Source organism: Balaenoptera borealis (assembly GCF_965194805.1).
Source record: "Balaenoptera borealis genome assembly, chromosome: 3".
NCBI classification, from domain to species: domain Eukaryota; kingdom Metazoa; phylum Chordata; class Mammalia; order Artiodactyla; family Balaenopteridae; genus Balaenoptera; species Balaenoptera borealis.
Window position 1 is genome coordinate 81529947 of NC_138866.1, and position 27710 is coordinate 81557656.

General features: G+C 34.1%; 1 protein-coding gene across 2 annotated transcripts in view; it reads left to right on the forward strand.

Annotated features, from left to right (window-relative positions):
- The window catches only part of SPRED1 (sprouty related EVH1 domain containing 1), a 120515-nt gene that overhangs the window by 68239 nt on the left and 24566 nt on the right, over positions 1 to 27710 (forward strand). For both annotated transcript variants that reach the window (XM_082385022.1, XM_082385021.1), the window contains exons 3-5: positions 4656 to 4824; positions 7195 to 7244; positions 22316 to 22468. In XM_082385022.1, the coding sequence (XP_082241148.1) occupies positions 4656 to 4824; positions 7195 to 7244; positions 22316 to 22468 (372 nt within the window). The remainder of the gene's footprint in view (positions 1 to 4655; positions 4825 to 7194; positions 7245 to 22315; positions 22469 to 27710) is intronic.

Sequence of the window (27710 nt, forward strand, 5' to 3'; positions counted from 1 at the left end):
TAACCATCCTTGCGTTCATTTGTTGAGGATTTTTTGCATCAGTATTCATAAAGGATATTGATACATAGTTTTCTTGTAATGTCTTTGGCTTTGGTATCAGCACAATGCTGTCCTCATAGAATGAGTTAGGAAGTGTTTACTCCTTCAGTCTTTTGGGAAAGTTTGAAGTATTGGTATTAGTTCTTTAAATGTTTGATATAATTCACCGGTGAAGCCATCAGGTCCAGGGTTTTTCTTTATTGAGAGACATTTAATTACTGATCCAATCTACTTACTAGCTATATATCTATTCAAATTTTCTATTTATTTTTGATTTAGTCTTGGTCTGTTTTATGTTTCTAGTAATTTGTCCGTTAAATCTAGGTTATCTGACTTGTTGGTGTACAGTTGTTCATAGTACTCTCTTATAATACTTTTTATTTCTGTAGAATTGATGGTAATGTCTCCACTTTCATTTCTGATTTTTATAATTTGTGTCAATTTGCGTCTTCTCTCTTTTTCTTCTGAGTCCTTCTAGCTAAAGGACTTATTAAAATCTTTTTGAAGAACCAACTTTTGGATTCATTGATTTTCTCTATTATTTTTCTGTTCTCTAATTTGTTTCTGCTCTCATCATTATTATTTCCTTTCTTCTGCTAGGTTTGGGTTTAGTTTGTTCTTCTTTTCTAGTTCCTTAAATTGTAAAGTTATGTTGTTGATTTAAGATTTTTCTTTCTTTTTTTTTTTTAATGCAGGTGTTTGTGCATTTTCCCCTTAGTACTGCTTTCACTGTGTGCTATAAGTTTTGGTATGTTGTGTTGTTTTCGCCCTCTAAGTATTTTGTAATTTCCCTCGTGATTTCTTCTTTGATCAGTTGGTTAATTCCCAAAATTTTTTTAATTTTCCAGTTTTCCTTTTGTTATTGATTTTTAATTTCATCTTATTGTGGCCAAAGATACTTTGTATGATATCCATATTTTTTTTTTTTAAAGATTTTCTTTTTCTCTTTGTTTTTATTTATTTATTTATTTATTTATTTATTTATTTATTTATTTATTTATTTATTTATTCCATGGCTGTGTTGGGTCCCCGTCCCTGCGCGAGGGCCCCCTCCAGCCGCGGCGAGCGGGGGCCACTCCCCACCGCGGCGCGCGGGCCCCCCACCACCGCGGCCCCTCCCGTCGCGGAGCACAGGCCCCAGACGCGCAGGCCCAGCAGCCGTGGCCCACGGGCCCAGCCGCTCCGCGGCACGCGGGATCCTCCCAGACCAGGGCCCGAACCCGCGTCCCCCGCATCGGCAGGCAGGCTCCCAACCACCGTGCCACCAGGGAAGCCCGATATCCATATTTTTTATTATATTGAGATTAATTTGTGGACTAACATATGGTCTGTCCTGAAAAATATCCCATGTGCACTTCAGAAAAATGTGTGTTCTGTTGCTGAGTAGAGTGTTTTGTATATGTCTGTTTGGTCTAGTTGGTTTACTATGTTAAATTCTCTATTTCTTTATATTCTGTCTGGTTCTTCTGTTGATTATGTGAGTGAGGTATTGACGTCTCCAACTATTACTGTAGAACTGTGTTTCTCTCTTCAGTTGTGTCAATTTTTGCTTTATATATTTTGATGTTCTGGTACTAGGTACCTAAATGTTTATTGTTGTTTCTTTTTGCCCTATTGAACCGTTTATTAATATATAATATTTTTATTTTAATGTTCTTTTTGATTTAAAGTCTATTTTGTCTGATAATAGTATAGCCACCCCTGCTCCCTTTTGGTTGCTCTTTGCATGGAATGTCTTTTTCCATCCTTTCGCTTTCAACCTGTTTGTGTCTTTGGTTGTGCTTTTATTTGTTCTGCCAATCTCTGTCATTTGGTTGGACAGTTAAATCCATTTACATTTAAAGTAATTGCTGATAAGGAGAGACTTCTGTCATTTTGCTGTTTTTGTATGTCCCTAATAGCCTTTTCTCCCTCATTTCCTGCATTCCTATCTTCTTTTGTGTTTAGTTGATCGTAACAAAATGTTTAAATTCCTTTCTCATTTCCTTTTATTTATATTCTATAGCTATTTTCTTTGTGGTTACCATGGAGGTTGCATTTAACATCCTAAAGTTATAACACTCTAATTGGGATTTAAACTAGCTTAACTTCAATAACATACAAAAACTGTTTCTTTACAGCTTTGACCCCACCCTTTCATTTGTTGATAAATTACATCTTTATACATTGTTTGCCCAGAAACATAAATTAATACTTCTTTTAAATGTATTAGTCTCTCAAATTTTGTAGAAGACAATATTTGGAGTTATACACCACAGTTACAGCAATACTTAGCTTTTACACTAATAATTCATTGTTTTCTTTAAATGTAATAGTCTCTCTTAAATTTGATAGAAAACATAAAGTGGAGTTTCAAACCAATGTTAAAAATATTGCTTTTATAATTGCCCTTGTATTTACCTTTATTTCTTTATATGGCTTCAAGTTACTTTCTTATGTCATTTTATTTCACCTTGTAGGTCTCCCTTGTGCATTTTTTGCAGGGCAGATCTAGTGGAAACAAACTCCCTTAGCTTTTGTTTATCTGGAAATGGCTTAATTTCTTCGTTACTTTTGAAGGATATTTTTGCCAAATATAGAATTCTTGGTTGACAGTTTTTTCTTTCAGCACTTTGACTATGTCCATCCACTATCTTCTAGCCTCCAAAGTTTCTGAAGAGAAATCTGCTGACGTTCTTATTGAGGATTCCTCATATGTGACAATTCATTTCTCTATTGCTACTTTGAAGAATCTCTGTGTCTCTGTGTGGCCTGTTGAGTTCATCTTACTCAAAGTTTGTTGAGCCTCTTGGATGTTTATGTTCATGACTTTCATAAAATTTGGAGTTTTCAACCATTCTTTCTTCACATATTCTCTCTGCCCCTTTCTTGCTCTTCTTCTAGTTCCCACGATGTGTATGTTGGTCCTCTTGATGCTGCCTGTAGGTCTCTTAGACTCTGTTTGCGTTTCTTCAGTCTTTTTCCTTTCTGCTCCTCAGACTCTAATTTCTGTTGTCCTATCTTCCAGTTCAGTGTTTATTTTTTGTGCCTACTCAAATCTGCTTTTGAATCCCTCTAGTTGAAGTTTTCATTTTAGTTATTTACTTTTCAGCTTCAGAATTTTTTAGTTTCTTTTTAGATTTGCTATCTCTTTATTGTTATTTCCATTTTGTTCATACATTGTTTTATGTCATACTTTGCTATATCACCTACTGAAAGAAACAAAAAGAAATCAACAGAAAATGTCCCGAAAAAGACCCAATGGCAGATCATTAGACAAAGACTTATTAAAAAACTGTTGTAAAGATGCTCAAAGAACTAAATAAGATATGGAGAATCTTTGAATGCTTTGGGAATTTTCTCTTGAACACTGGACATTTAAATCATAATATGGTAACTTGGAATATGGTAATATGGAAATCAGATTATTCCCTTCCCTGGAGTTTCCTAATTTTTGTTATTGTTTTTGTTTTCGTTTTTTTGATTGTTGTAGGTTGTCTCTGTGCCAAGGATCAGCCTGAGGTGTAAATTTAAGGTTTTTTCATGTCTTTTCTGAGCCTTTCCCTGGATATGCATAGTCACTTTCTAATTCTTCCTGTATATGTAGTTTTTTTTTTCAAAATTTTATTTATTTATTTATTTATTTTTGGCTGTGTTGGGTCTTCGTTTCTGTGCGAGGGCTTTCTCCAGTTGCGGCGAGCGGGGGCCACTCTTCATCGCGGTGCATGGGCCTCCCACTGTGGCGGCCTCCCTTGTTGCGGAGCACAGGCTCCAGACACGCAGGCTCAGCAGTTGTGGCTCACGGGCCCAGTTGCTCCACAGCATGTGGGATCCTCCCAGACCAGGCCTCGAACCCGTGTCCCCTGCATTGGCAGGCAGACTCTCAACCACTGCGCCACCAGGGAAGCCCCTGTAGTTATTTTTGAATGTCCTAGTCTTCAATGTCTGGCTCCCATCATGGGAAAAAGTGATAAATGACAGATAAAAAAGGGAGCTGGCTTTTTAAATACCTTGGAAGTCACTTCATTCTGATGCAGAGGAACTTGCAACAATGAGGGAAGATACAACAGTGGCAAATGGCTACCCTCCTCTTTGTCTGCACCTCTGTGATCAGAAGCAGCAATTAGTGATGAGAGCACCAATCCCTGATACTTGGAGGATAAGGTCCTTTTTACCTACCATGGCTTCTGTAATTTGCATGTGCACAGCTCCCTGCCCTATGGCTGGGAGTTGGGATGAAGGAGGTGCTGCTACTGTGCTAATACCTGAAATTGACAAAATTAACTGCAATTTACTGTCCATGTCTTCCCTGGAAGTTACAAGCTTTCAACAGACTCCATAGAGTTCTAACATAGTCACAGCAGACAGATTCTGCCAGTCAGTTTTGTCTAGGTAGGGAGACAGATTCCTGGTGTTTCTTGCCTCCTGCCATCTTCCCAGAATCTTCTTTAATCCCATCTTAATTTCTGTATTGAGTGACTTTGTGAGTAGATTAAGTAGCAAGACCTCTGTATTAATGGGGTGGGGGTGCTTTTATTAAAATATAACAGCTCTTTTCTCACCTACCTTTGTATTTAAGAGCTACATTAGATGCATTTGATATATGTATAGTAATTTTGGCATTTAACTTTTGGCAGGTGGTTTTGGAATGTATGCTTAAAAAAGACCTCATTTACAATAAGGTCACTCCAACATTTCACCACTGGAAGATTGATGACAAGAAATTTGGCCTTACCTTTCAAAGTCCTGCTGATGCTAGGGCTTTTGATAGAGGCATTCGAAGAGCTATAGAGGATATTTCTCAAGGTAGGTTATTTTGACTGTTTTCTTAATTTGTTTATCAGTTATATATAATAGAAGTGACTTCAAGCAAGTCAGCTTTTGTGATATGAGATCAGGCTTTGAAAGCTGACTGTAGGTGAAGATAAAATAATGGGCTCCTTAATCTGTTTTATGTTTGTCACATCACAGTATATACCAATTACATGTATTATCTTGAAGAGCCCATCAACAGCACACTTCAGATAATTTGAAAGTTTTAAAATAAAAGCTCAAAGAAGAGGGCAGCAGTCAGGTAGAACTTTGAAAATCCTCCGTGAGTATGTTACTCATATCCTTGTTTTGGTAATTATAAAGAGAAAATTTGTAATAATCAAATATATGTCAACTCCAGTTATTCTATGGCAAAGCCTTCCTTACTGCTTTATCTGATTTCATTAATAAGGATTGGCAGAGACCTCAACCCAATCTATCCCTTTGTATATCTTAACCAATCTGTTAAGATCATTAACTCTTAAAGCTTGCAGGTTTTAAAGGGAGGAAGAATATTTACACGTAAGACTGGCCTCTGCTTAATTAAACAAAAAGAAATCACATTAAAACCCATTTCTTTCCCCCAAAGAAGTCATAACTAAGATTTGATTTGTTTTTCTTATTGAGAAGAAACATTATCTCTATTAGAAATAACCTTCTTATACAACATAACTGAATGAAAATGTGTTGACAACATTGTGGCTCATATATTTTGAAGATGGCATTTTAGTAGGAAAATCAGAAGAAATAAACTAATTATGAGACAAACCATAGGCAAGAACATGGAAATGCTTAGTACAAATATGTATTGCTAACTGTGTGAAACTGAAGTTAAATAATGTATTTAGCTACTTTGAAAGACTAGAATTTGGTAAACAAACAATCTTTGATTTCTGATTCAGAAAAAAATTCCATGAAATGGTAGCACTCATTTTTAATACAAGAACCCATAACTTCTTCCTATATCAGGGTTCTCATTGTTCGCTGCACATTTGAATCACCTGGGAGCCTTTTGAAAAATAGCATAATTGGTCCCCACTCCAGCCCATTTGAATCAGACTGCCTGGGGAGTGGTGCTGAGGCATTCCTTTTTTTTTAAGTTCTGTGCATTTCAAATGTGGTGAGGAATTGTCAAATGATTATATATCATGAATTTAGGGAGGGGCAAGATGAATATGGATCTTCAGATTCTCCAGTAGTAGTTGTGGTTCTCAAACCACTGCAAGAAACTTAAAAATAAAAAAATTTATGATGCCCAATGCCTCACCCCTCAGAGATTCTGACATTATTGGTCTGAGACTGTATTCTGGCATCATTATAATTTTTTTAAAGTTTCCCAGTTAATTCTGATATTTTGTTAGTGTTGAAGAACCAGTGCTTTAAAAAGAAAATCGTTATCCATGGTTGCTGGAATATTTAGTTTTGAATACTTTTATGCCTACATTCATACCCCCATAGGAACATACTTCTTTCACTAGGATCAGATAGATTGGGTTTAACCTTTTAAAAGAAAATTAATAAGGAGACGCTTACAAACACCTAGCCAGGTAGAATAGACTACAGTACTCAGCCTGTCTCATTGTTTTTGAACATTTTTGTAAACATACTGGTTAGCATTATTATCAGCCACTGTATAGGTTTTCAACAATCCCATTAAATTTTTCTTACTTAGCCTCCCATGACAGTAAGAATAAACTATGCACCTTTTCCATAGGGCAGCTTTCTCTTCATCTCCATGCTAGCTATGTCTCAAGGGTAGCATAAACTCAGAATACTTTGCTAAGGTAAATCCTTCCTTATTAATTTATTGGAACTAAAGGCACTCTTGAACGCCATGAAAACTTATATAGAGGCATTGGTGCACAAAAGTCAATAGCAACAGTTGGCTATTGACTATCAACAGTGGATTAAGGCTCATTTTTTTTCCTTACTAAAGCTACTAAAATCCTAGTTGGGGGTACTAAATACTGTTTCCTGGGTCAGAGTACTTAGAAAAATTGAATAAATCATGTGGGCATCACCTAAACACCAGAAGAGTGCGGTGCATATACTCTTCCTGGCAGTTTCATTATTTCAGAGAAATCAGAGGCAGGGCTTGCCAGAGATAGCGTACTTTCACAGAAGACACCTCTTTAAGTAAGTAACTGGAAATTTACCTGTAGAAGAGGAAAGCAATCACTTTATTCTCTCTTTATCTAACAGAGGGGCAAGTATGAGTGACCAACATCTGACTGGTTGCCAGGCAGTCCAGAATGATCTCTGATTAGTCTTCTACAGTATCATAGTGATATTATCAATGAGTCAGCAATACTAAAATCTAAAACAAAAATTCTATGCTTAATTAACTTTTACCCATTTTCTTAGGATGCCCAGCATTTAAAAATGAAACTGAAGGAGCAGAAGACAACTTACAAGTAAGTAGTTTGGATTAAAAGGAATTTCTAGACATAAAGGATGTAGAGGAAATCACTAGCCTTAATAAATAAACAATTCATATAAATTCTTAAGAAATTTCTGGACACTGTATTTGTCAGGAAATACAGGGAAACAAAACCAATAGAATGTGTGTATGTATATATATATATACATATATATGTATGTATTTATTAATATGTGTAAAGAGGACTTGGTTTTGTTCGGTTTGTTTGTTTAAGGAATTGGCTCATGTGACTGTGGGAACTGGCCAGTCCGAAATTCACAGGGTAGGCAGGTAGGCAGGCATCCCAGAAGTTCTGGCAGGAGTTGATGTTTTGCTCTTGAGTCAGAAGGCAGTCTCAAGGCAGACTTCCTTCCTCCTTGGGGGACCTCAGTCTTTTCTTTAAGTCTTTCCAGAATGAGTCCACCCACTTTATGGAGGATAATCTCCTTTACTCTGAGTCTACTGATTTAGATGTTAGTCACATATGAAAATTACCTTCACAGTAGTTAGACTGGTGTTTGACCAAACCACCATCGCCTAGCCAAGTTGACAGATAAAATTAACAATCACAGATACCCCACCGCATAGGCAAGGTACTTGTATTAAAAATTCGTAGAAAAGTAATTTCAAATTATTAATAAGCATATGGACACCCTTCTGTTTTATATCACTAGTAATCAGCAGGTAGTATAAATTAACATTTATTAGTTATGAAATTATCAAGATTTAAAAATTAATATTACCCCAGACTGTGTCTTTTCATGAGGTTGACAGATTGACGCTCTGCTAGAGAAAATATAAATTGGTAGATTCTTTGTAGAAAGCAGTTTGGTAATAATGTATTTAAAAGCTTTAAAAATAGAAACAGGACTTCCCTGGTGGTCCAATGGTTAAGACTTCCCCTTCCAGTGTTTCAGGTTCGATCCCTGGTCAGGGAGCTAAGATCCCACATACCTTGTGGCCAAAAAGCCAAAACATAAAGCAGAAGCAGTATTGTAACAAATTCAATAAAGGCTTTAAAATTGGTCCACATTTAAAAAAAAATCTTTAAAAAAAAAAAAGAAATATTCATACCTGTTGGTCCAGTGAATCAATTTAAGGAAATAGAGATACACAAAAAATTTGTGTACACAGATTTTTGGGTGTGTATGTGTATGAAATATTGATAATAAAAAATAAGCTATCTAAATGGAATGGAAATGGTTGAATTAAGGTATCTTTGTCATGCGACCACTAAAAATTTTATTATTAATTTACTTGCAGTGTATTGAGTAGTAAAAACAGATAATTATATGATGTTGTCATCCATTGTTACTCAGCTAAAATGTTAAATAATTTTGTTACTTTTGGATTGTGGGATTCTGAGATATATGGCTTTCTTTTTAGTACTTTTAATTTCCTAAAGTATTAATACTTTTAGGATAATAGTGAAAGAACCCAAATTTATATGTATACCTTGTATTAATAATCAATTATTCATATTATTGTAAAAATAGTCATCACCTAAAGGACATGGCAAAATGTTTTATGTACATTTATAATCAGAAAATAAAAATGGCTTTTATTTCTGAAAATTTGAGAAATATAGCAAAGTTCAAAAAATAAAACATAGCTATGCTACCATCCATGATAACCATCATACATATTTTTTAAAATATTTATTTATTTGGCTGCTCCAGGTCTTAGCTGCGTCACGCAAGATCTTTGTTGCCGCGTGTAGGATCTTCGTTGCTGCATGCAGGATCTTTAGTTGTGGCACATGGGATCTTTAGTTGCGGCATGCAAACTCTTAGTTGTAGCATGTGGGATCTAGTTCCCCGAACAGGGATTGAACCCGGGCCCCCTGCATTGGGAGCACAGAGCCTTAGCCACTGGACCACCAGGGAAGTCCCATACGTATTTTTAAATATGGCCTCTGAGTTTTTTTCTGGACAAATAAATGGGTACACATGTGTTATTATGATACCATTATTCTGTAGCTTTTTTTTTTCACTTAAATACATAATGATATTTTGTGACCTTAAATATTTTTTCAACTTTACAATTTTTAATCTTTTTTGTGTCTATCTAATTTGTTTTCAATAGATGTATCCTAACCCATTATCCTTATTGTACATTTAAGAGTTCTTATTTGTGTTTTAATATATGAATCTGTTTATTGATGGTTAATTATTATTTTAAAAAATGAGTTTCAGTTAATTAGGTATAAGAAATAAGTAATAAAATGCAAAATAAGTATACTTTTTATAGTTAAGTGTTTCCTAAAGTTCTGTTCTGGTATCAATGAGAATATGGAGCTGGAAATGGGAAAACATTTTCTGAATTGCTCCCTGTGAAGAGAGTAAATTTGGTTAAAATTCAACTTGAAAAAGAGTTTTTTAACATTCTGCTTTGGTTTTACTTCATTTCTATATATAGCACTGTATAGAGGAAAAACTTTTACAGGACTTAATTGTTTGCAAGACTTTGTGCATATTGCCATCAATGGCTAGTAAAGAGAATTACTGTATAACCAAAGCAACAAGAGTAGTTAATCTGTTGTTAGCTCCTTGGGATCTCTGCTTCATAGTAAGTTCTCTCCACTGCCTCCAGTCCAACAGGTTATACACACACACACACACACACACACACACACACACACTCTCTCTCTCTCTCTCTCTCTCTCTCTCTCTTTCTCTCCCACACGTACACACACACACCCCTAAAAGAGTTATTTATATTTTAGCTTCATTATATACTAAAGCACTTGCTTGGTTTTTATTTTCATAATAAAATAGAAAATGTGCATTGTCACTAGAGACTCTAAAATAGGCTTCCATGTAAATGTAATTTCACTAAGAGCAATTTTTATATCAAGTTTTAGTTCTTGGTTTTTGCTTACTGTGGTGTTTTTAAAATAGATTCTTAAATTATATTCCTTTTGGTGGAATCTTATTCTCCTCCCCTTGAGTGGGAGCTATACTTACTGGGTTGTTTCTTAATAAGGAGCATATGGTAGAAATGACAAGAGTATGGCTTCCAAAGTTAGGCCATAAAAGATATTGCAGCTTCTTTCTGGCTCTCTTAGATCCCCTGTACTGGAGGATGCCAACTGCCATGTCATGGGGACACTCAAGCAACTCTATGGAGATGTCCTTGTGGTGAGGAACTGAAGTTTTGTGACAATAAACATGTTAATGAGCCATCTTGGATGCAGGTCATTCACCCCCAAATGAGCCATCAGATGACTGCAGTCATGGTTGATGTCTTAACTGTAACTTCCCTAGGGACTGTGAGCCGGAACCACCTTGTTAAGTGGAAGCTTAAAGTTAAGCCTTTGAGGAGACTGCTGATGAGGTCTTAAATGAAAATGGAAGAGCACCATATTGGAAACTGAAAGAAAGGAAATCACTGTTATATAGAAGCAGAAAGTTTAGCAACACTGTCACCTGTAGTAATAAGTGAAGTAGAAAATGTACTACTTCTGGTTATGGTAAAGCAGTGGATGGGAGAAATAGGCTCAGGAAGGGCTCCTAAACAAACAAAAAGAACCAGGACTTGCTGGTTTTGAAAATTCTCATCCTCTCAATATGTCACACTATGCTAAAATTAGGAAATGGCTTCCAGGCAAAGATCATATCCAGGGCACTCTCAGAATAGGTTTGTCTAAAGATGAAGCCAGTGGTGTGACTATAAAATCCTTTGTTAAAACCTCAGAAAGATGTAATGTGAGCCTCAGAGAACCTTTCAATCAAAGTAAGAGGGCTTAAAGCAGATTAAGGGTGTCCTCAGCAGAAATTTAAAGTAGAGAAGAGTTTGTCTCAGAATTGTGACTGTGCTTTTTGTCTAACAGAGTGAATCCCAGTAAGATTCCCAAGAGACCCACAAAGTTTTCTAAAGAGTTAATTGGCAGAAATATTACCAGTCTGAGGAGCGGCCCCTTGGATCCCCAAAATTTTACTGGCAGGAAGCAGGTTGAAAAACATTTTACATGTAAACATGGACTTCCTTTCATAAAACGGAAAGATAACTCAGAAATAGAACCAAAATCTCAAAGGGCAGAGCCAAGAGCTATGGAGAATTATTCCCATATTCAAGGAACTTCTAACATGTTCCCACCTTGATTACAGAATTACTTTGGATCAGTGACTCCATTTTCTCTTATTCTGAACCAGAAGTTTTATAACAGTTATCCTCTGCCTGTCCTACCATTGTATTTTGGTTGTGTGTGGGGCAGATAATTTGTCTGTTTAGTTCATGGGTCCTCACAATGAGAGGAACTGTACTTAAGGAACACCATTCAGCTAAGTTGCTCCCAAATTTCTTACTCAAAGAAACTATGAGATAGTAAATGTTCTTAGAAGCTGCAGTTTTGTGGTAATTTGTTATGCACCAACAGCTAACCAATACATAAGCAGAAAAGGAAGATGAGTAGAATGAAAGCTAACATTTATAGTCATGTTCATTTCATCTTGCTCCCATTCTCAACTTTTTTAGATGATACATCTAGCTTAGGTTAAATTCCATTTTTCAATAGAAGATTGTATTATATCTTGGTTTTATAGCCCCTTTACAACTAAAAGTATGTTCAGGTAGAAAAAAACACAGTTCTTATTAGTTTAAAAAATTCTCAGCCCGATTATGTATGTATAATATATTAACCTTAATTACACCAAAAGGGGCTGGGGGATACTGAGATGCTAGCAAAATGTGAAATTTTTAAGAAAAGAATCAACTTACAGAATTAAACTGCCAAAGAAAACTCTTAAGTTTACTTTAGTACCATTTATTTCATGATATGCTAAAGTTTTCACATACATCATTCTTATTTTGGAATGTATTGGAGGTTATAAAGTATTCTAATTCAGTTAACCACTTTATTAGGAACAAAGTACATTATTGTTTTGTAATCCACCTATGGGCTTGACATACATAAACATTTTGAAATTATTTTGAGTGCAAGTTGACTGTAGTTTATGATAGTGGTTATGTCAGGTTTACTTTATTAGTGATTATTTGCAAAGACAACTAAAATGGCTTTAAAAGAATAACCCATTCTCTAATTATTTTAACCGCAAGGAAATAATGACTGTTAGTTAGATCATAAATGTCTTTAAGACTTTAAATATCAGAGTGGAAATCCTCTCCATTTTGAGTACTTATTCATTCATTCAGTAAATATTTGAGCACCTGTTCTGTTCCAATAACTATGCTGAACATTTGATTATTTGCTGGTAGACAACTTTGAGCTTTCAGCAATTCAGTATCTTTATCGGTATCATAAATCATCAGAAAGGTATTTACCTTTCTATTTCATACCTGTCTTTGAAAGCTTTCATAACATCATTATTTGGATTTAAAATCGTATCTTGCTCATCTTTTATCCCTGATGTTTAGTACAGTTTTGACCATATATATAGTTGGTAGGAAAGGATTTTTGAAGAAAAATCTTCAAAATTAAGGAGTTTAAAAAAAAAAAAACCCAAGCAGTAGTAAGGTATGAATGTTCTTTTCATTTGGTTTCTTTATTTAACTATTTTAATGAGCCGGTTAGGTGGGGTTTTTTGTTTTGTTTTAATGTTAGCTTACATTTAATTAAGATTATTTTTACAGTGTTTTTCCAACCAGAGTTGTTAGTCATAACAGTTCTTATTGTTCAGATAGGCTAGATTGCTAACAAAACCCATAAAACTCACCTCACGATTGGTTTGTGATTATAAGAGGAAAAGATCTCAGATTCCATGCTTTGGGGCAGAAGAAAGGTGACACCTAATTGATCTGAAGTGAAAAGGTATCATATTTTCTCTTCGCCACTGAGAAATACTTGACTAACTTACTCTTTTTTAGAATTAAGTAAGGTCATTTTTGAGCCAAATGATTAAAAGGATTGTGATTTACATTTATTGTTCAAAGTCATTTGCTTTAGTCAAAGGGGATATGAATTGTTCATGTACTCATTTTCAGAGGTGGTAACATTTTAATAAGGCTCTATATCTGAAAACTAAATTAATGGATAGAACTTTATTTAGCTAGCAAAATGGATTTTATATTACCGTGATCTCTCACCATCCTACCTTATAGTTAAGTTCCTGTAACCTTTATATATTTTAGATTGAGTTTAATTATCTAATAAGGGAGTAAAAAAACTCTATATAATCTTTTTGCACAATATTTTGTCACTATTTAATTTTTCCTTGACTCTTAAACTAATCTTCATGTAGAATATTTGGATAGTTAGAAAATTATAAAGAAGAAATCAGGAATCATTTATCCCTACCTAGTGGTAATTGTTATTAAGATTTTGGGTTCTTCTTCTTAAGAGTTCCTTTGTTCTTGCATGTTATATTCAAATACATACTTCTTTTTAAAAGTACCATCAGAATCAGTCTCTTCTCCATTTTGATTGTGTTTTTGATAGGATTTTTGTTTGTATTGGTAATGGTAGTGATAGTGGTGGTTGGAATTTAAGTAGTACAAATCATAAAATTTGAACACACACAGTCTGATTTCAGAGTCTTTGAACTTTGCCATTATATTATGTAACTGTACTACAGTTTATTTAACCATTCATGTTTCATTGAACATTTACTTTATTTTCCACAGTCTTATACATTAATTTTTGTTGGTACTTCTGAATGTGACCTTAGGATAAAATCCTAGAAATAGATTTACCAATTAAAGGATTGTCTAAAGGTTTATATAGTTAGCAGGAACTATGCAACTATTGCCTGCCCATTAACTAAAAAACAGACTTAAAGACAATAAACAATCCCTGAAAACCTAATACCACATTTAAGCCAAACTAACTTTTCATTTAAAGGGTACTTTCTGTTGATTAATAAGGTGGAGGACTTGTTTTCCTTTTTTGTTTTTGCTGGACATTATATGTTGGTACTTTTCTCACATGCCTTCCATATTATTTCATCACTGATTACTGTGTTCAGGTTGCCTAAACAAAATACTATATACGCTATTAGTATTTTTAGACAAAGCTCATAGACATGCAAAATTGAAAATTCAAAGTTTAGTTTATTCTTAAACTAATAAAAAGTAACTAAAGAAATCTAGCAAACAGAATAGGAGACATTGGTGGTCAAATATAAAATGCATTGCTACTGGGTGCTACATCAAAGTGTAAATAGTGATTTTGTTGGGCTTGTAGAATTGTTAGTAATTTTTTTCCTTTTCTGTGCTTTCTAAGTTTGCATAATTTGACTGTATAGTTTTAAATACCAAAAGAATAGCTTTGATAGCATTTTTAACATATGCAATGCTAAAATATAAGATTTCTTTATCAAAGAACATCTAAAATTTTTTCATCATGCTAAAGTAAACTAATAATATAATTATTTAAAACTTCTCTTGTTGAATATGACCCAGTCACACGTTCAAACTTGTGATTCGTGATATACAACTACAAGAATGAAAGTTTGGAGCAACTGATAGACTGTGATATCACTTTTTTTCACACTATATTGTTTATTGGGAATCGTACATTTTAAAAAGTTTACAGAACAATACTGTTTTCTCTGCCTCCGAATTAATATAGAGAGAAGGGACAAAGGCAGGAGAAAAGCAAAATCTGTATTTATTTTCTCTACAGCTGTCATCTAGACTTATGTTCTGAAAGAGAACTACAGCTAGAATTATTTTATTACTTTATACTGCATCCTTTTGCCTCTACACACAAAATTGCTGTAATAGTCTTGGAGAAATAAAAAGCTAAACAATCTCTGAGCAACCATAGAAGAATAATTATTATACCAGCCTCTGAGAGTGGAACAGATTTCCACTGTACGTGAAATATTGGCATGGTTTACTTTTTAGGTAATACAGATGAGCCAATGCCAGCACAGTACTGAAAGCATTGAATGTGGATGTATATTACTGCTATAGACAACTTTTTAAAAGCTGGAGCTCATGCAAATGTATGTACATCCTTTGTGTATATCATACATTAGATTTTCTGCTCTTGTGGAAGATTTTTTGGCATTTTCCACCACCTAACTTGAGATTACACCCCTTTTCCCATAGTAATTGTTACCTTTAAAGAGTTGTAATCCAGTAAAAAACATTCAGGTTTGACTAAGCCAGAATACTTTTTACTCAGTCTGATCCAAGTTTTAAAAAATGTTTTGGCTACTATTAATTTTAATAATGAAAATGGTACAAATAATCTTTTTTATAAAATAACAATTAAAATTTTTTTCTTATATGAGTTTGGCAGAGATAGTTAAATAATAAGGCCCAGTGTGGGTAGAGATGTGAGGAAATAGTCTTTCTTGAGAGGTTTTCAAAGGGCACATAAGTTTGCTAGAGGGTAGCTTATACTCTCTAGTATTAATGGGAATTAATCCTAAGGAAATAATATTACCAGTGCACCAAGATGTATTTATAAGGAGGTGTGTTGCAATGTATATGACCAAAAAATTGGAAGCTATTTAAATGCCCCTAATTCGAGTTTTGACTACAGAATATATAACATATACAAATATTGAACTTCTTTGCAACCATTTTAAAGTACAGGGTACATCTTTATATATTGACACAGGGAGAGGTTCATGGTATGTTTTGTGGTAAAAGAAAGCACTACATGGATAGACCTAAATATATAAATGGAATCAAATTATACACAGACTATAAACATATATATATGTATTAAGAAGTCTAGAAAGATATATGTCAAATAATAATAGGTGCTATTCCATGCAGGGGGGGTGTGAAGAATTTTTTGTGTAATTTGAACTTTTAACAGTTATTAAAATTATTTCTTTTGTGGGTGAAGACTTTTCATTGTTGTTTAAGAAGTTCTTTTTCTACATTTTTTTCTATTGCCAAATTTACTCCCAAGGGTCTGTATTAATATAATGTGATCTGACTTGTGGTTATTTGCATATCACTGATTATTTATAGCATACTCACTATGTGTCAGGTATAGTTCTAAGCTCTAGGAATAGAAGAGGGAATGTCTGTCATTACTGGCTCATGGGAGAAATACAAATAAAAGAACACTTAGAATATAGGGTGATAGATATAAGTATTTTTGAGGAAGTTCAGAGGAGGGAGTAACTTTGGAGTGGATTAACAGACTTTTTGAGGAGTTTATGGCCGATGTTAAGGAGTTCTTTTTTTTTAATTTTTATTTTATATTGGAGTATGGTTGATTTACGTTGTGTTAGTTTCAGGTGTACAGCAAAGTGATTCAGTTATACATATACATACATTCATTCTTTTTCAGATTCTTTTCCCATATAGGTTATTACAGAATATTGAGTAGAGTTCCCTGTGCTATATATAGGTCCTTGTTGATTATCTATTTTATATATAGTAGTGTGTATATGTTAATCCCAAACTCTAAAAAGGAGTTTTTCTAGTGGAAAAATTGAAGATAGTCTTTGTGGGCAGAGGAAATGATATGTACAGAGAATCAGAAGTGTGAAATGTTAGACAGTACTGGAGAGAAACAGTACATCTGAAGCAAAAGGAGATGATGAAACAGTAGAGTAGGAGCCATGGTAAAGTAACAAACCTATGCATTCATTTGTTAGTTCTTTTGTTCATTCTCAAAATTTCTTGTTCATGAAAAGAAAATACTATGTAATTTTTAGTAAGGCTAGTCCATTATCATAGAAATTAAATAGCATATCCATAAATAAGAGTGAAAGTTGTGATAATGCCTAGTCTTAGTGAGAATGTAGAACATTGCTTGTGGATACGTGAATTGTTAAAACCACCTTGGAAAATAATTTTTATTTTATAAATCAGAGCATACGTGTATCTTATAATCTAGCATTTCCACCCCTGGATATGTACCAGAAAAATTCTTGTATATATGTATCATGAGGCCTGTAGAAGATTGTTCTTAGCACCCTTGTTTGAAATAGCAAAAAATTAAGTGTTTTATCTTAGGCAAGTTACATAATGTCTTTGAGCTTTAATTTCTTCCTGTGGAATAGAGAGATAATAATGCTAACTAGCTCGAAGAGTTGTTGTGAGGATTAAATGAGTTAACCCATGTAAAGTACTTGAGACAGTGTCTGCTACATAGAAAATGCTTAATAGGTGTTAGCTATCATCACTACAAAGAAGTGAAAATGAGTGAGCTATTGCTACATATGTCAACATGAATAAGTTTCATGAAAAAAAATGAGCAAAAAAAGCAAGTTCCAAAATGTCCCAAATAGCATGATATCAGTCAAATAAAATTCAGAAGCATCTAGAACTAAATACTGTTTAGGAATAATACTTATGTGGTAAAACTGTAAAGAACAGTAAGAAATTGTAAAATAAACAACTACTTCAAGATAATATTTACCTATCCAAGTGGTAGAGGTGGGGGATGCTATTACTTGTTGTCTTGATAATATTATATTTGTTGTCTTGGTTATTTCTCTTTCTTAAGTTGGGTGATAAGTATACACATATTCACTTTATTACCTTTATATTATTATGTCTATAGTCCTTTATATAAAATATTTCCTAAGGGAAATATCAGTGGTTTTGTGTATATCCTTACTTAAACTGATAAAATTTTAAAATACCTATTCATCCATCCTATCAATTTGACAGATAGGATCATGTCGTACTGACAGTTCTGTCCCTAGCTTTTTTTCATTTAGCAATATCTTGTGAGTACTGCATACAGATCTTTTTAATGGCTTTTAGAATTCTATCATATATGTATACCATAATTTTTTAACCAGTCCTGTGCTGATACAGCCATAGGATGTTTTCTCCTTTTCTTTTTTTGTTAAAAAGAGTGCTACAATGATTATTTGTGTGTGTATGTATCTGTGTATATGATCACTTTCTCAGAGAAGAAATGCACTCCCACCAACAGTGCAAAATATCCTATTTCTCCATACCCTTGCCAGTATTGAGTATTATTATGTATATTTTCCATCTTTTCTAGTCTGTATAAAAAACTGGCATCACATTTTTGTCTTTAATTGAAGTCCAGCATATTCTTTTCATGTATTTACTGTCTATTTCTTTTTCCTGTGAAATAAAATTGGACTTTGTCTTGTACCTCAGTGCTTCTGGGGTGAGAGAGTCCATTTCTATGGATTGTGTAAATTATGTATCTTGAAAGCGTTCCTCAGACAATAATGATTCTCGGCCCTCTATTCTCCAGTGTGTACAGGGTTCCCCAATAGAGCTTTGATAATTGGATACCTTAGAAGGGTTCTGAGTAGAAAAACCAACAGATTTACATGCCTAGCCTTTCACAAGACTGGAAACAAGGAGATCGCTTAGAAACCTACTAAAATAAGAGAGGCAAAAAAGATAATGAGAGCTTGCATTAAGAGAGTAGGTAAGTGGATATGGAGAAGAGAAAATGGATTTGAAAGATACTCAGAAGATTAGCTTGTTTAGAAAATTATTTTATTTTACTGACCAAAAGAGATATTCTGCATGAATCCAGAAGGGTTTAGGGCAAGGGTTGAACAATGTCTCAGTTTATTATCTCAGATACAGAGTGGCGGGGGGTGGAGGGAGGAATCTACTTATGCCAAAAAGCAAGTGACTGGTTCATTAGTCAGTTGAATTACTTGACTATTTTGATAGAATATAATTGTATTGTATTTTTAAATATTATGACTCTATATCAAAAGAAGGGGGGAAAGTATATACCTAGATTTTAAAATAAATCACCCTTATAAAAGTAAATAAGCTCTAGAAAAATTGGAAAATCATTCATAATCATACCATCAAGGAATAGTATTAACATTCATTTTATATCCTTTTAACCTTTCATCTTTTTATGGTTATAACACTATAAATAAAATTTTATATACTGATTTTTTTTTTTTTTTTTAAAGTTGTGATTTTTATTTATTTATTTATTTATGGCTGTGTTGGGTCTTCGTTTCTGTGCGAGGGCCCTCTCTAGTTGCGGCAAGTGGGGGCCACTCCTCACCGCGGTGCGCAGGCCTCTCACTATCGCGGCCTCTCTTGTTGCGGAGCACAGGCTCCAGACGCGCAGGCTCAGTAGTTGTGGCTCACGGGCCCAGTCGCTCCGCGGCACGTGGGATCCTCCCAGACCAGGGCCCGAACCCGCGTCCCCTGCACTGGCAGGCAGATTCCCAACCACTGCGCCACCAGGGAAGCCCTATATACTGATTTTTTAACATTAAACAATTCTCCACAAAGTAGGTATTATTCATAAACCTAATTTCAAATGACCACTCATTCCATTAAGTGGGCATACCATAATTTACATAACCATTCCCTTAATTTGGGACGTTAAGGTTATTTCTTCATTTTTACTATTAAAAAAAATTCTGAGAAAAAATATTTTGTGCCTAAAGCTCTTTCCATTTAGTACATTTTTTTCTTTACTAGATTGAATAAGTGGTCAAAATGTGTGAATGTTTTAAAAGCTTTTGATACATTTTACTAAAATTGCTTTTCAGAAATGGTTGGTCCAGATTTTACTCCTGTGTATAGAATAAGCAGTGAATGAGAATGACCATTTTCCTTATCACCACTTTTTTTAATACTTTGTCAATTTATTATACCCCTGAATTTAAACTTGCTGAAAGAGACATAGTTAGGTAGTAGGAAAATGCTCTTTTCCTGTTTCGGATTCTCTAAAAATGTTAGTTTCTCACAATTAATGGATAATATGTCCCTTATTGTAGATTGTAGACTCTACATTTTCAAACAGTGAAAGTTTGTTTATTTTTACCATATCACACACCTGAAAGATGTTTTAGTTATTAGCTGAGACACATTTAGGTGTATAGTTATAAATTCACTGTGTAGTATGAAATATTTCTTTTTTAAAAAAATATTTGTTTATTTATTTATTTGGTGGCACCAGGTCTTAGTTGCGGCTCATGGGCTCCTTTGTTGTGTCATGGGAACTCTTAGTTGTGGCATGCATGTAGGATCTAGATTGAACCCGGGCCCTCTGCATTGGGAGCGCAGAGTCTTATCCACTGCGCCACCAGGGAAGTCCCAGTATTTCTAATTAATAGGTTAATTCCAGGTATTTTGGTAAGCATTTTTAAGTTGAACTAAAATCATTTATTACCCAAATACTATACACATTTTATTTGTTTAATAATGAAACAATAATTTTGATATTTCCCTTTAAAAAATAATGTATTTTTAATCAAAATGAAATTTATTACTGTTTAATGTAAGTGGAATTAACCTAAGTCAGTACAGTAAAACACTGGGTCATGTAAACATTTTGTATTTGTTCAGATACAGATTTTTAAGTAAGCTTTATTATATTTTACAATTCTTAAATGACTTCTCAGTTAGATTAGAATGCAGTAAAGACAACCTGATCAAAATAGTTGTCACCATTAAAAGCATAATTACTTTATTATGATCACTACTAATACAGTTTATGCTTGTTTATAATTTTTAATCACTTGAGTATCTCAACTAACCCTGAGATTTTTAATACAAATACTATACCCAGTTTATAATAGGAGCTGTGATTTAGAGAAGTTAATTGCTTAAATTTCATACCCAAGTTGGATAAGACAAGGTTCCAACCTAGGCCCTTTCTCTAAACTTTTTTGTTGTTATTGTTGTTTTCTTCTATTCAGTTTGCTTATGATTTTTGACAGTTACTTGGGTCATTTATTTTGAAAACTCTCTGGAACAAATAAATACGTTTCCCGAATTCTTTTTACTCTTCCCAATTTTGATCATGCATTTTGAAAGAATGTTTGCTGAATACCATTGTTTAGCCACCTCCTTTCCAATAACTTAGCACTAACTGTCATAACACATTGATGCAACTATTAGGAAAATTAGCTAAAAATAGCAATTAACTGGGTTTGACATATGTAGTTTTAAGTGACAGTAGGCTCTCAGATACATTTTTTAAAGCTTAATTGCTTCCTGATAAAATAACAGCTTTTAGTTTTCAGAGCATTTTCACATATATTATCATCTCACTAAATCCTTATGACAATCCATGTCATAAAACAGTATAGGTATTATAATTGAAAAAACTGAGTTCCAGAAAAATTAAATGTCACAAAGCTTCTTTGTTTCAGAGCAAGGACCAGAACATGCATTTATAAATTTATAATATCTTAGCCATAACTTTTATGAACTTTATTGCTTAATATTAGAAGGAATACCAAATTTTAATAACTTTTATGAACTTTATTGCTTAATATTAGAAGTAATATCAAATTTTAATGTTTTTTATTTTTATAAAAAAGCTTGTAAGGGTTTCTACTTTTAAAATTATTAGCCCTATAATGATTACTCTAAATTACTTTAGAATGAACCAGTAAAGGTATTTCTGTCATTTTAGTTGGCTGTCACTTTTTCTTCCCAAATAATTATATACTAACGGGAAAAATAATAGCAAATAGTTATCTCATTTCTTAAAAAAAAAAAAGAAACAAAACCTTTTCAGGACTTTCTGTTTTGTAATGTGCTAAGTTTCACTTATTCAACATTTATTTCACAGAAATATTGTTTATGAAATTCCAAAAGCATTTTGTTAGTGACTGTCATTGATTGAACATATCTCCTTCACTGAGTCTTGTATATGATTTGAATCCTTCTAAATAATCAGTAAATTCAGGCTAATTAATTCATTCACTCATTCAATTACTTTTAAAATTATGTGGACTACTGCCTTCCTTCTTCGATCCCTCGTATCACACAGCACAATCCTTGGTGCTGTGTAAAAAGAAAAAAGTTCTTTAAAAAAAACTTGCAAAGTAACAATTTTATTGATTTGTATTTTCTTCCTCATAATTTCTTCACTTTCTGTGTACATATATCACTTTTAGTTATAATTAACAGCTTTATTGTAATTAGATATCTTTCTCACTTGGCATGGATAGCCTTCTAATTCTTCCTATGTTATTTTTTTTAAGAAAGTCCATTTTGCTTATAAAGTTGATTCTTTTTTTTTATTCATATTATTTTATTTTGACATGGCTTCCTAACGCATATTTGAGTTTGGGGAATTGCCATACACACTGAGGGTGGTGGTACATACTTACTGATTTGCTAAACTCTTGTTAGAGTGAAGGTATCTTATTTTGTTGTTGTTTTTTACATTCTGGTAACTAATGAGTTGGGGATTGTTCCCATTAGGCAGCTGAAGAGGATACTTCCAGTTCTCTAGTGAAAGATCATCCTTTCCAGCAAGAGACAGTTATAACCAGTGAGCCTTACAGAAGCTCAAGACCGTCTCCTTTTGAAGATCTGAATGCCAGAAGAGTCTACCTGCAAAGCCAAGCCAATCAGGTGAGAAAATAAATATTTTTCAATATATTATTCATATGTATAGAAATCGGATGTGTTAGATGAGAACATTAGGACCATCTGCCCTTTACCAGTCAAAGAACAACAGAAACCCAGGAGAATAAGACTTACAATGAATCAAATCTGGAATGAGACAATACATATATGTCATAATGTCCTATACAGGTGTAATAATTTGAGTCATAAATTTGACTTTAAATTTTTTGATGATACAGGGGAAAAGGTGTTAGTTACATTTTCATTATCCAGTAGAGGGATACAAAGGAACATAAACCATAGTTTCTGTTCTAAAAGAGTTTATGATGGCGTAATAGATACGTGCTCATGGTGATATGGGAGCACAGGATAGGGGTATTGAAGTCGTTGTGGAAGATGAGAGTTTGTGTTTTTTCTTAAGATACACCTGAACTTTTCAAGGATGAGAAAAATTGTTAACTAATTGAAGAGGGTGGGGCTGGTGATGAAAATTGGGGGGGAAAACACAGGAGGAGCAAGGGGATGAATGTTTTAAACAGAGGGAATTTTAGTCAGCATAGTCTGCCATAACAAAATACCATAAACTGGGTGGATTAAATAACAGTTTTTTTTCCTCACAGTTCTGAAGGCTTGGAAGTGCCAAGGTTAGGGTGCCAGCATGGTTGATTCCTAGTGAGGGCTCTCTTCTTGGATTACAGACAGCTGCTTTGTCTCAGTGCCAGAGAACGCCCAAGTGAGCAAGCTCTCTGGTGTCTCTTATAAAGGGCACTAATCCTGTCATACCAGGACCACACCCTTCATGACCTAATTACCTCCTGAAGGCCCCATCTCCAAATAGCATCACATTGGGGGTTTGGGTTTCATATAATTTGGGGGGGGGCAGTGGTGACACAAGCATTTAGTCCATAGCAGGGAACAGTATGAGCAGAGGTATGCATGATCTAGGGGGAAAACAACATGGAGGGTGAAAAAGAGAGGCAAAGAGAGCAAGAGCCAGACTGTCGGGGTTTTATGTCCTGCAAACCACCTTGGACTTAATCTTGTTTGTTGCTTCAGAAACCTGGGTACACATTCATGTGCCAGAAGACACAAGAAACCACAGGTTAAACACAGTGCATTTTCTTTTTTTTTTTTTTAATTTATTTTTGGCTGTGTTGGGTCTTCGTTTCTGTGTGAGGGCTTTCTGTAGTTGTGGCAAGTGGGGGCCACTCTTCATCACGGTGCGCGGGCCTCTCACCATCGCGGCCTCTCTTGTTGCGGAGCACAGGCTGCAGACGCGCAGGCTCAGTAGTTGTGGCTCACGGGCTTAGTTGCTCCACAGCATGTGGGATCCTCCCAGACCAGGGCTCGAACCCGTGTGCCCTGCATTGGCAGGCAGACTCTCAACCACTGCGCCACCAGGGAAGCCCTAAACACAGTGCATTTTCATGGAGTGTCACTTTTACTTAAAAACAAAAAAATCCAAAGTGGTGTACCAGGTTTACATTCCCACTAGTCATGGGAATTTTCCTGAATACTTGGTATTGCGCCCCCCCTTCCCCCCTCCCCCTTTTTTTTCCCAATTTAGTCACTTAGTGGAAGTAAAGTAGTATTTTATTGTGATTTTAGTTTATACTTTCCTGATTACTACTGCTGTTGAGCACCTTTTTTTATATGCTTATTGATCATTTAGAAATTCTGTTTTGTAAAGTACCTATTCAAGTATTTTGCACATCTAATATTGAGTTGTCTTTTTCTTATTGATTTATAGGCATTTTCTTTTTGTTTATTTTGGAAATAAGTCCTTTGTTGGATATGTATATTGCAGATATCTTCTCTCTGGTGGTCTGTCTTTTCACTCTCTTAATAATGTCTTTTGCTGAATAAGAGTTCTTAATTTTAATAGAAGAGTGATTTAGTGATCATTCCCTCTGTGGTTAGTGCTTTTTGTGTCATGTATAAGAAATCTTTGAGTATCCTCACCAAACCATGAAGATATTTTATGTTGTCTTTCAGAAGCTTTATTATTTTTTCTTCCATGTTTGATTTTTATAAGTGGTATAAGATTAGGAGGTCATGGGTTCCCTCCCTGCACCACAACCCCCAAATCTGTATGGCCAGTGATCCAGCACCATATAGTAAAAAATCTATGCTTTCTGAAACAGGTGCATTGCATTTTCAGCTTTGTCATGTGACTGTATGTGTGTGGATCTATTTCTATTCTCTGTTCTGTTCCCTTAGCCTATTTGTCTATTTTTATACCGGTACCACACTTTTAAAATAACAGTAGTTATATAATATTTCTGGGATCTGGGAGTTATGTCCCCTAGCTTTGTCCTTTAAGATCTTGTTGTTCTTGACCTATGTAAATTTTAGAGTCAGCTTATCAATTTCTACAAAACTCCTAGAATTTTGATTGACATTGTATTGCATTCATAAATTAATTTGGAGGAAGTTAACATCTTGACAATACTGAATCTTCTAATCCATGAAATGGTGAATTCATTCATTTATCTTTTGTTAGATTTATTCTTAGGTATTTAATTTTTGTAAGTTTATTTAGGTATTTAATTATTATAAGTATATTTTGTAAATTGATCTTATATCCAGAGATGTTGTTAAATTAATTTATTAACTCTGTACTTAAAATCTGTAAATTTTTTAAATGTCTGTTTCTTGTCACACTGGCTAGGACTTTCTAGTGCAGGGGGGATTGACTTTCTTATTTTGTTCCTTATCTCAGGGGAAAGCTTTGTATATGCATTGCATTCATCATTAACTATGATATTTGCTGTATGTTTTCATAGATCCTTTTAACAGATTAAGGTATCTATCTATTATTCCCACATTACTAAGTTTTTTATGACATGCTTCTTCTGCAGTAATTGAGATGATTCTAATTTTTTTCCTTGTTGATTTTGTTGATTGGTAAATTGAAATAATTGGTTTGCAACCTTGCAGTCTTGGAATAAACGCATCTTGATTGCCATATAATACTCATTATACATACACATATAAACATATGCACACATAAAATTGGGTTTAATAATATTTTATCTAGGATTCTTATGTCTGTGTTCATGAAAGAGATTGGCATATAATTTTCTTTTCCCATAAAATCCCAGGCAGGTGTTGTAATCAAGGTATGCTAACTCCATGAAACAAATTGGGCAGTGTTTCTTTTTTGCAGTTTGTGGAAAAGTTTAAAATTTGTTGTTTTTCTTAAATGTTTGGTAGAATTTCCTGGTGAAGCCATCTGAGCCCAGAATTTTCTTTATCAGATGATTTTGAGCTACAGATCGATTTCTTTAACAGATACAGGACTATGCTGATTTTCTAATTCTTTTTAGAAAGGCTTTTTACAGGATTTTGGTTTTTATTCCTTTTTTATGGAAAATTTCAAACATAGTAGAAGTTGAATGAATAGCGCAGTCAATTGCTGTGTACTACCCTGCTTCTGACATTAGTCATTGGCAAAATGATGATATGCCATATTTTCATTATTATTCAGAAATGGATTGATTTTTAAACATTTGGGGTTTTCTACTTTTCTTTTTATTGCAGATATTCTAAGAATATACTCTGAATGATTTCATTCATTAACATTTGTTGAGGCTTGTTTAATGACTCAACATAAGATCCGTGTGCCATGTGCACTTGAAAAGACTTCATATTCTTAGATGTTGTGTGCAGTGTTCTTTCTATATACTAGGTCAGGTTTGTTATCCTTGTTAACTTTAAAAAAAATCTGCTTGTCAGTAACTGAGCAAGGTATGTTTAAAAATCTCCAACTTTGATTGTAGAATCATCTTGTTTTAATTCCATCAGTTATTTACTTTATATATTTTGAGGCTATTATATATTGCTTGTAATTTTATAATTGTCATACCTTTATGTTGAATTGACTCTCTTGTCATTATGAAATATCCTTCCTTATCTCTGGCAATACTTTTTGCCTAAAAGTCTACTATGTCTGATATTAGTATGGTTACATCAGTTTTCTTTTGGCTAACGTTTACACAGTGTGTGTTTTCCCATCCTTGTACTTTCAACATTTATGTGTCATATATAAGATGTCTCTTTTAAACCATATGCAGTTGGGTTTTGTTTTTTTCTCAGGGTGTTTTTGTCTTTTAGAGTATTTTGTCTACTTACTTTTACTGCAATTATTGATATAGTATAAATCTACCATCTTACTTGTTTTCTGTTTGCCCCATTTTTCTCTGTTCATTATTTCCTCCACTTGGCTTATTCAGGTATATTTAACTACTTAATTTTTCTTCTTTATTAGATAATTAATAATACAGTTCAGTGCTTTTATTGTAATCCTAGAGATCACAATACGCATTGTTAACTCCTTAGAATCTACCCTAAATTGATTTTTTTTTAAACCACTTCTGGAAAATGCATGGATCCTGCAATACCTTAATGCCATTTATCTCTTCTTCATTTACCGTTTGTGTTGTTGTTGTCATGAAATTCATTCTGTGTGTATGTATGTATAACCTCCCAAATAATATTTTAAACAGTCAACATTGATTTCAGTTTATCCGTCTACTTATGCTTTTGGCTGTTCTTTAATCCCTTGTTTATTACCATACTACCATGTAGGATCATTGGCTGCTTATTGCTGTTGGTGAATCTTCGTTGTTGTTTTTCTGGAAACATCTTTTATTCCCTCCATATTTGAAGGATGTTTTGCTGACTGTCACATTCTAAGTTATCATTTATTTTCTTTCACCACTTTAAAAGATGTCACACCATTGTCTACACTTTTCCATCATTGCTATTAAGAAATACTGTCTATCTTTGGCTTTTTGCTGTTTTATTATGCTATGCCTAGGTACTAGGTTTTTTTTTATTGGGTTTATAGAGCTTTTTGAATCTGGCTGATATCTTTGAACAGATTTAGAAATTTCTCCACCACTGTCTCTTCAGATATTGCTTCTAAATCTGAGGCTCAGGGAGAGATATGGACTGAACTTGAAGTTGGGAGTCATTATCTAACGATGGAATTTAAAACTATGAGAGAAGTTTGAATTACTCTGTAAGAAGAATAGTATTCAAAGCTGGAACACTGAGGATCACTAAATGTTAAAAGACAGGGTGTTGAAGAAGAAGAGTCACACAGATAGGAGAACTAGGAAAGGGCAGTAATGTCTCAGAAGCCTGAGAAGGAGAGTTAAAAAGGTAAGTGACAGAGTAGTTAATTAATGTATTGCAATTACATGGTCCAATAAAGGACCTGGATGAATCCTGGATTCATCTC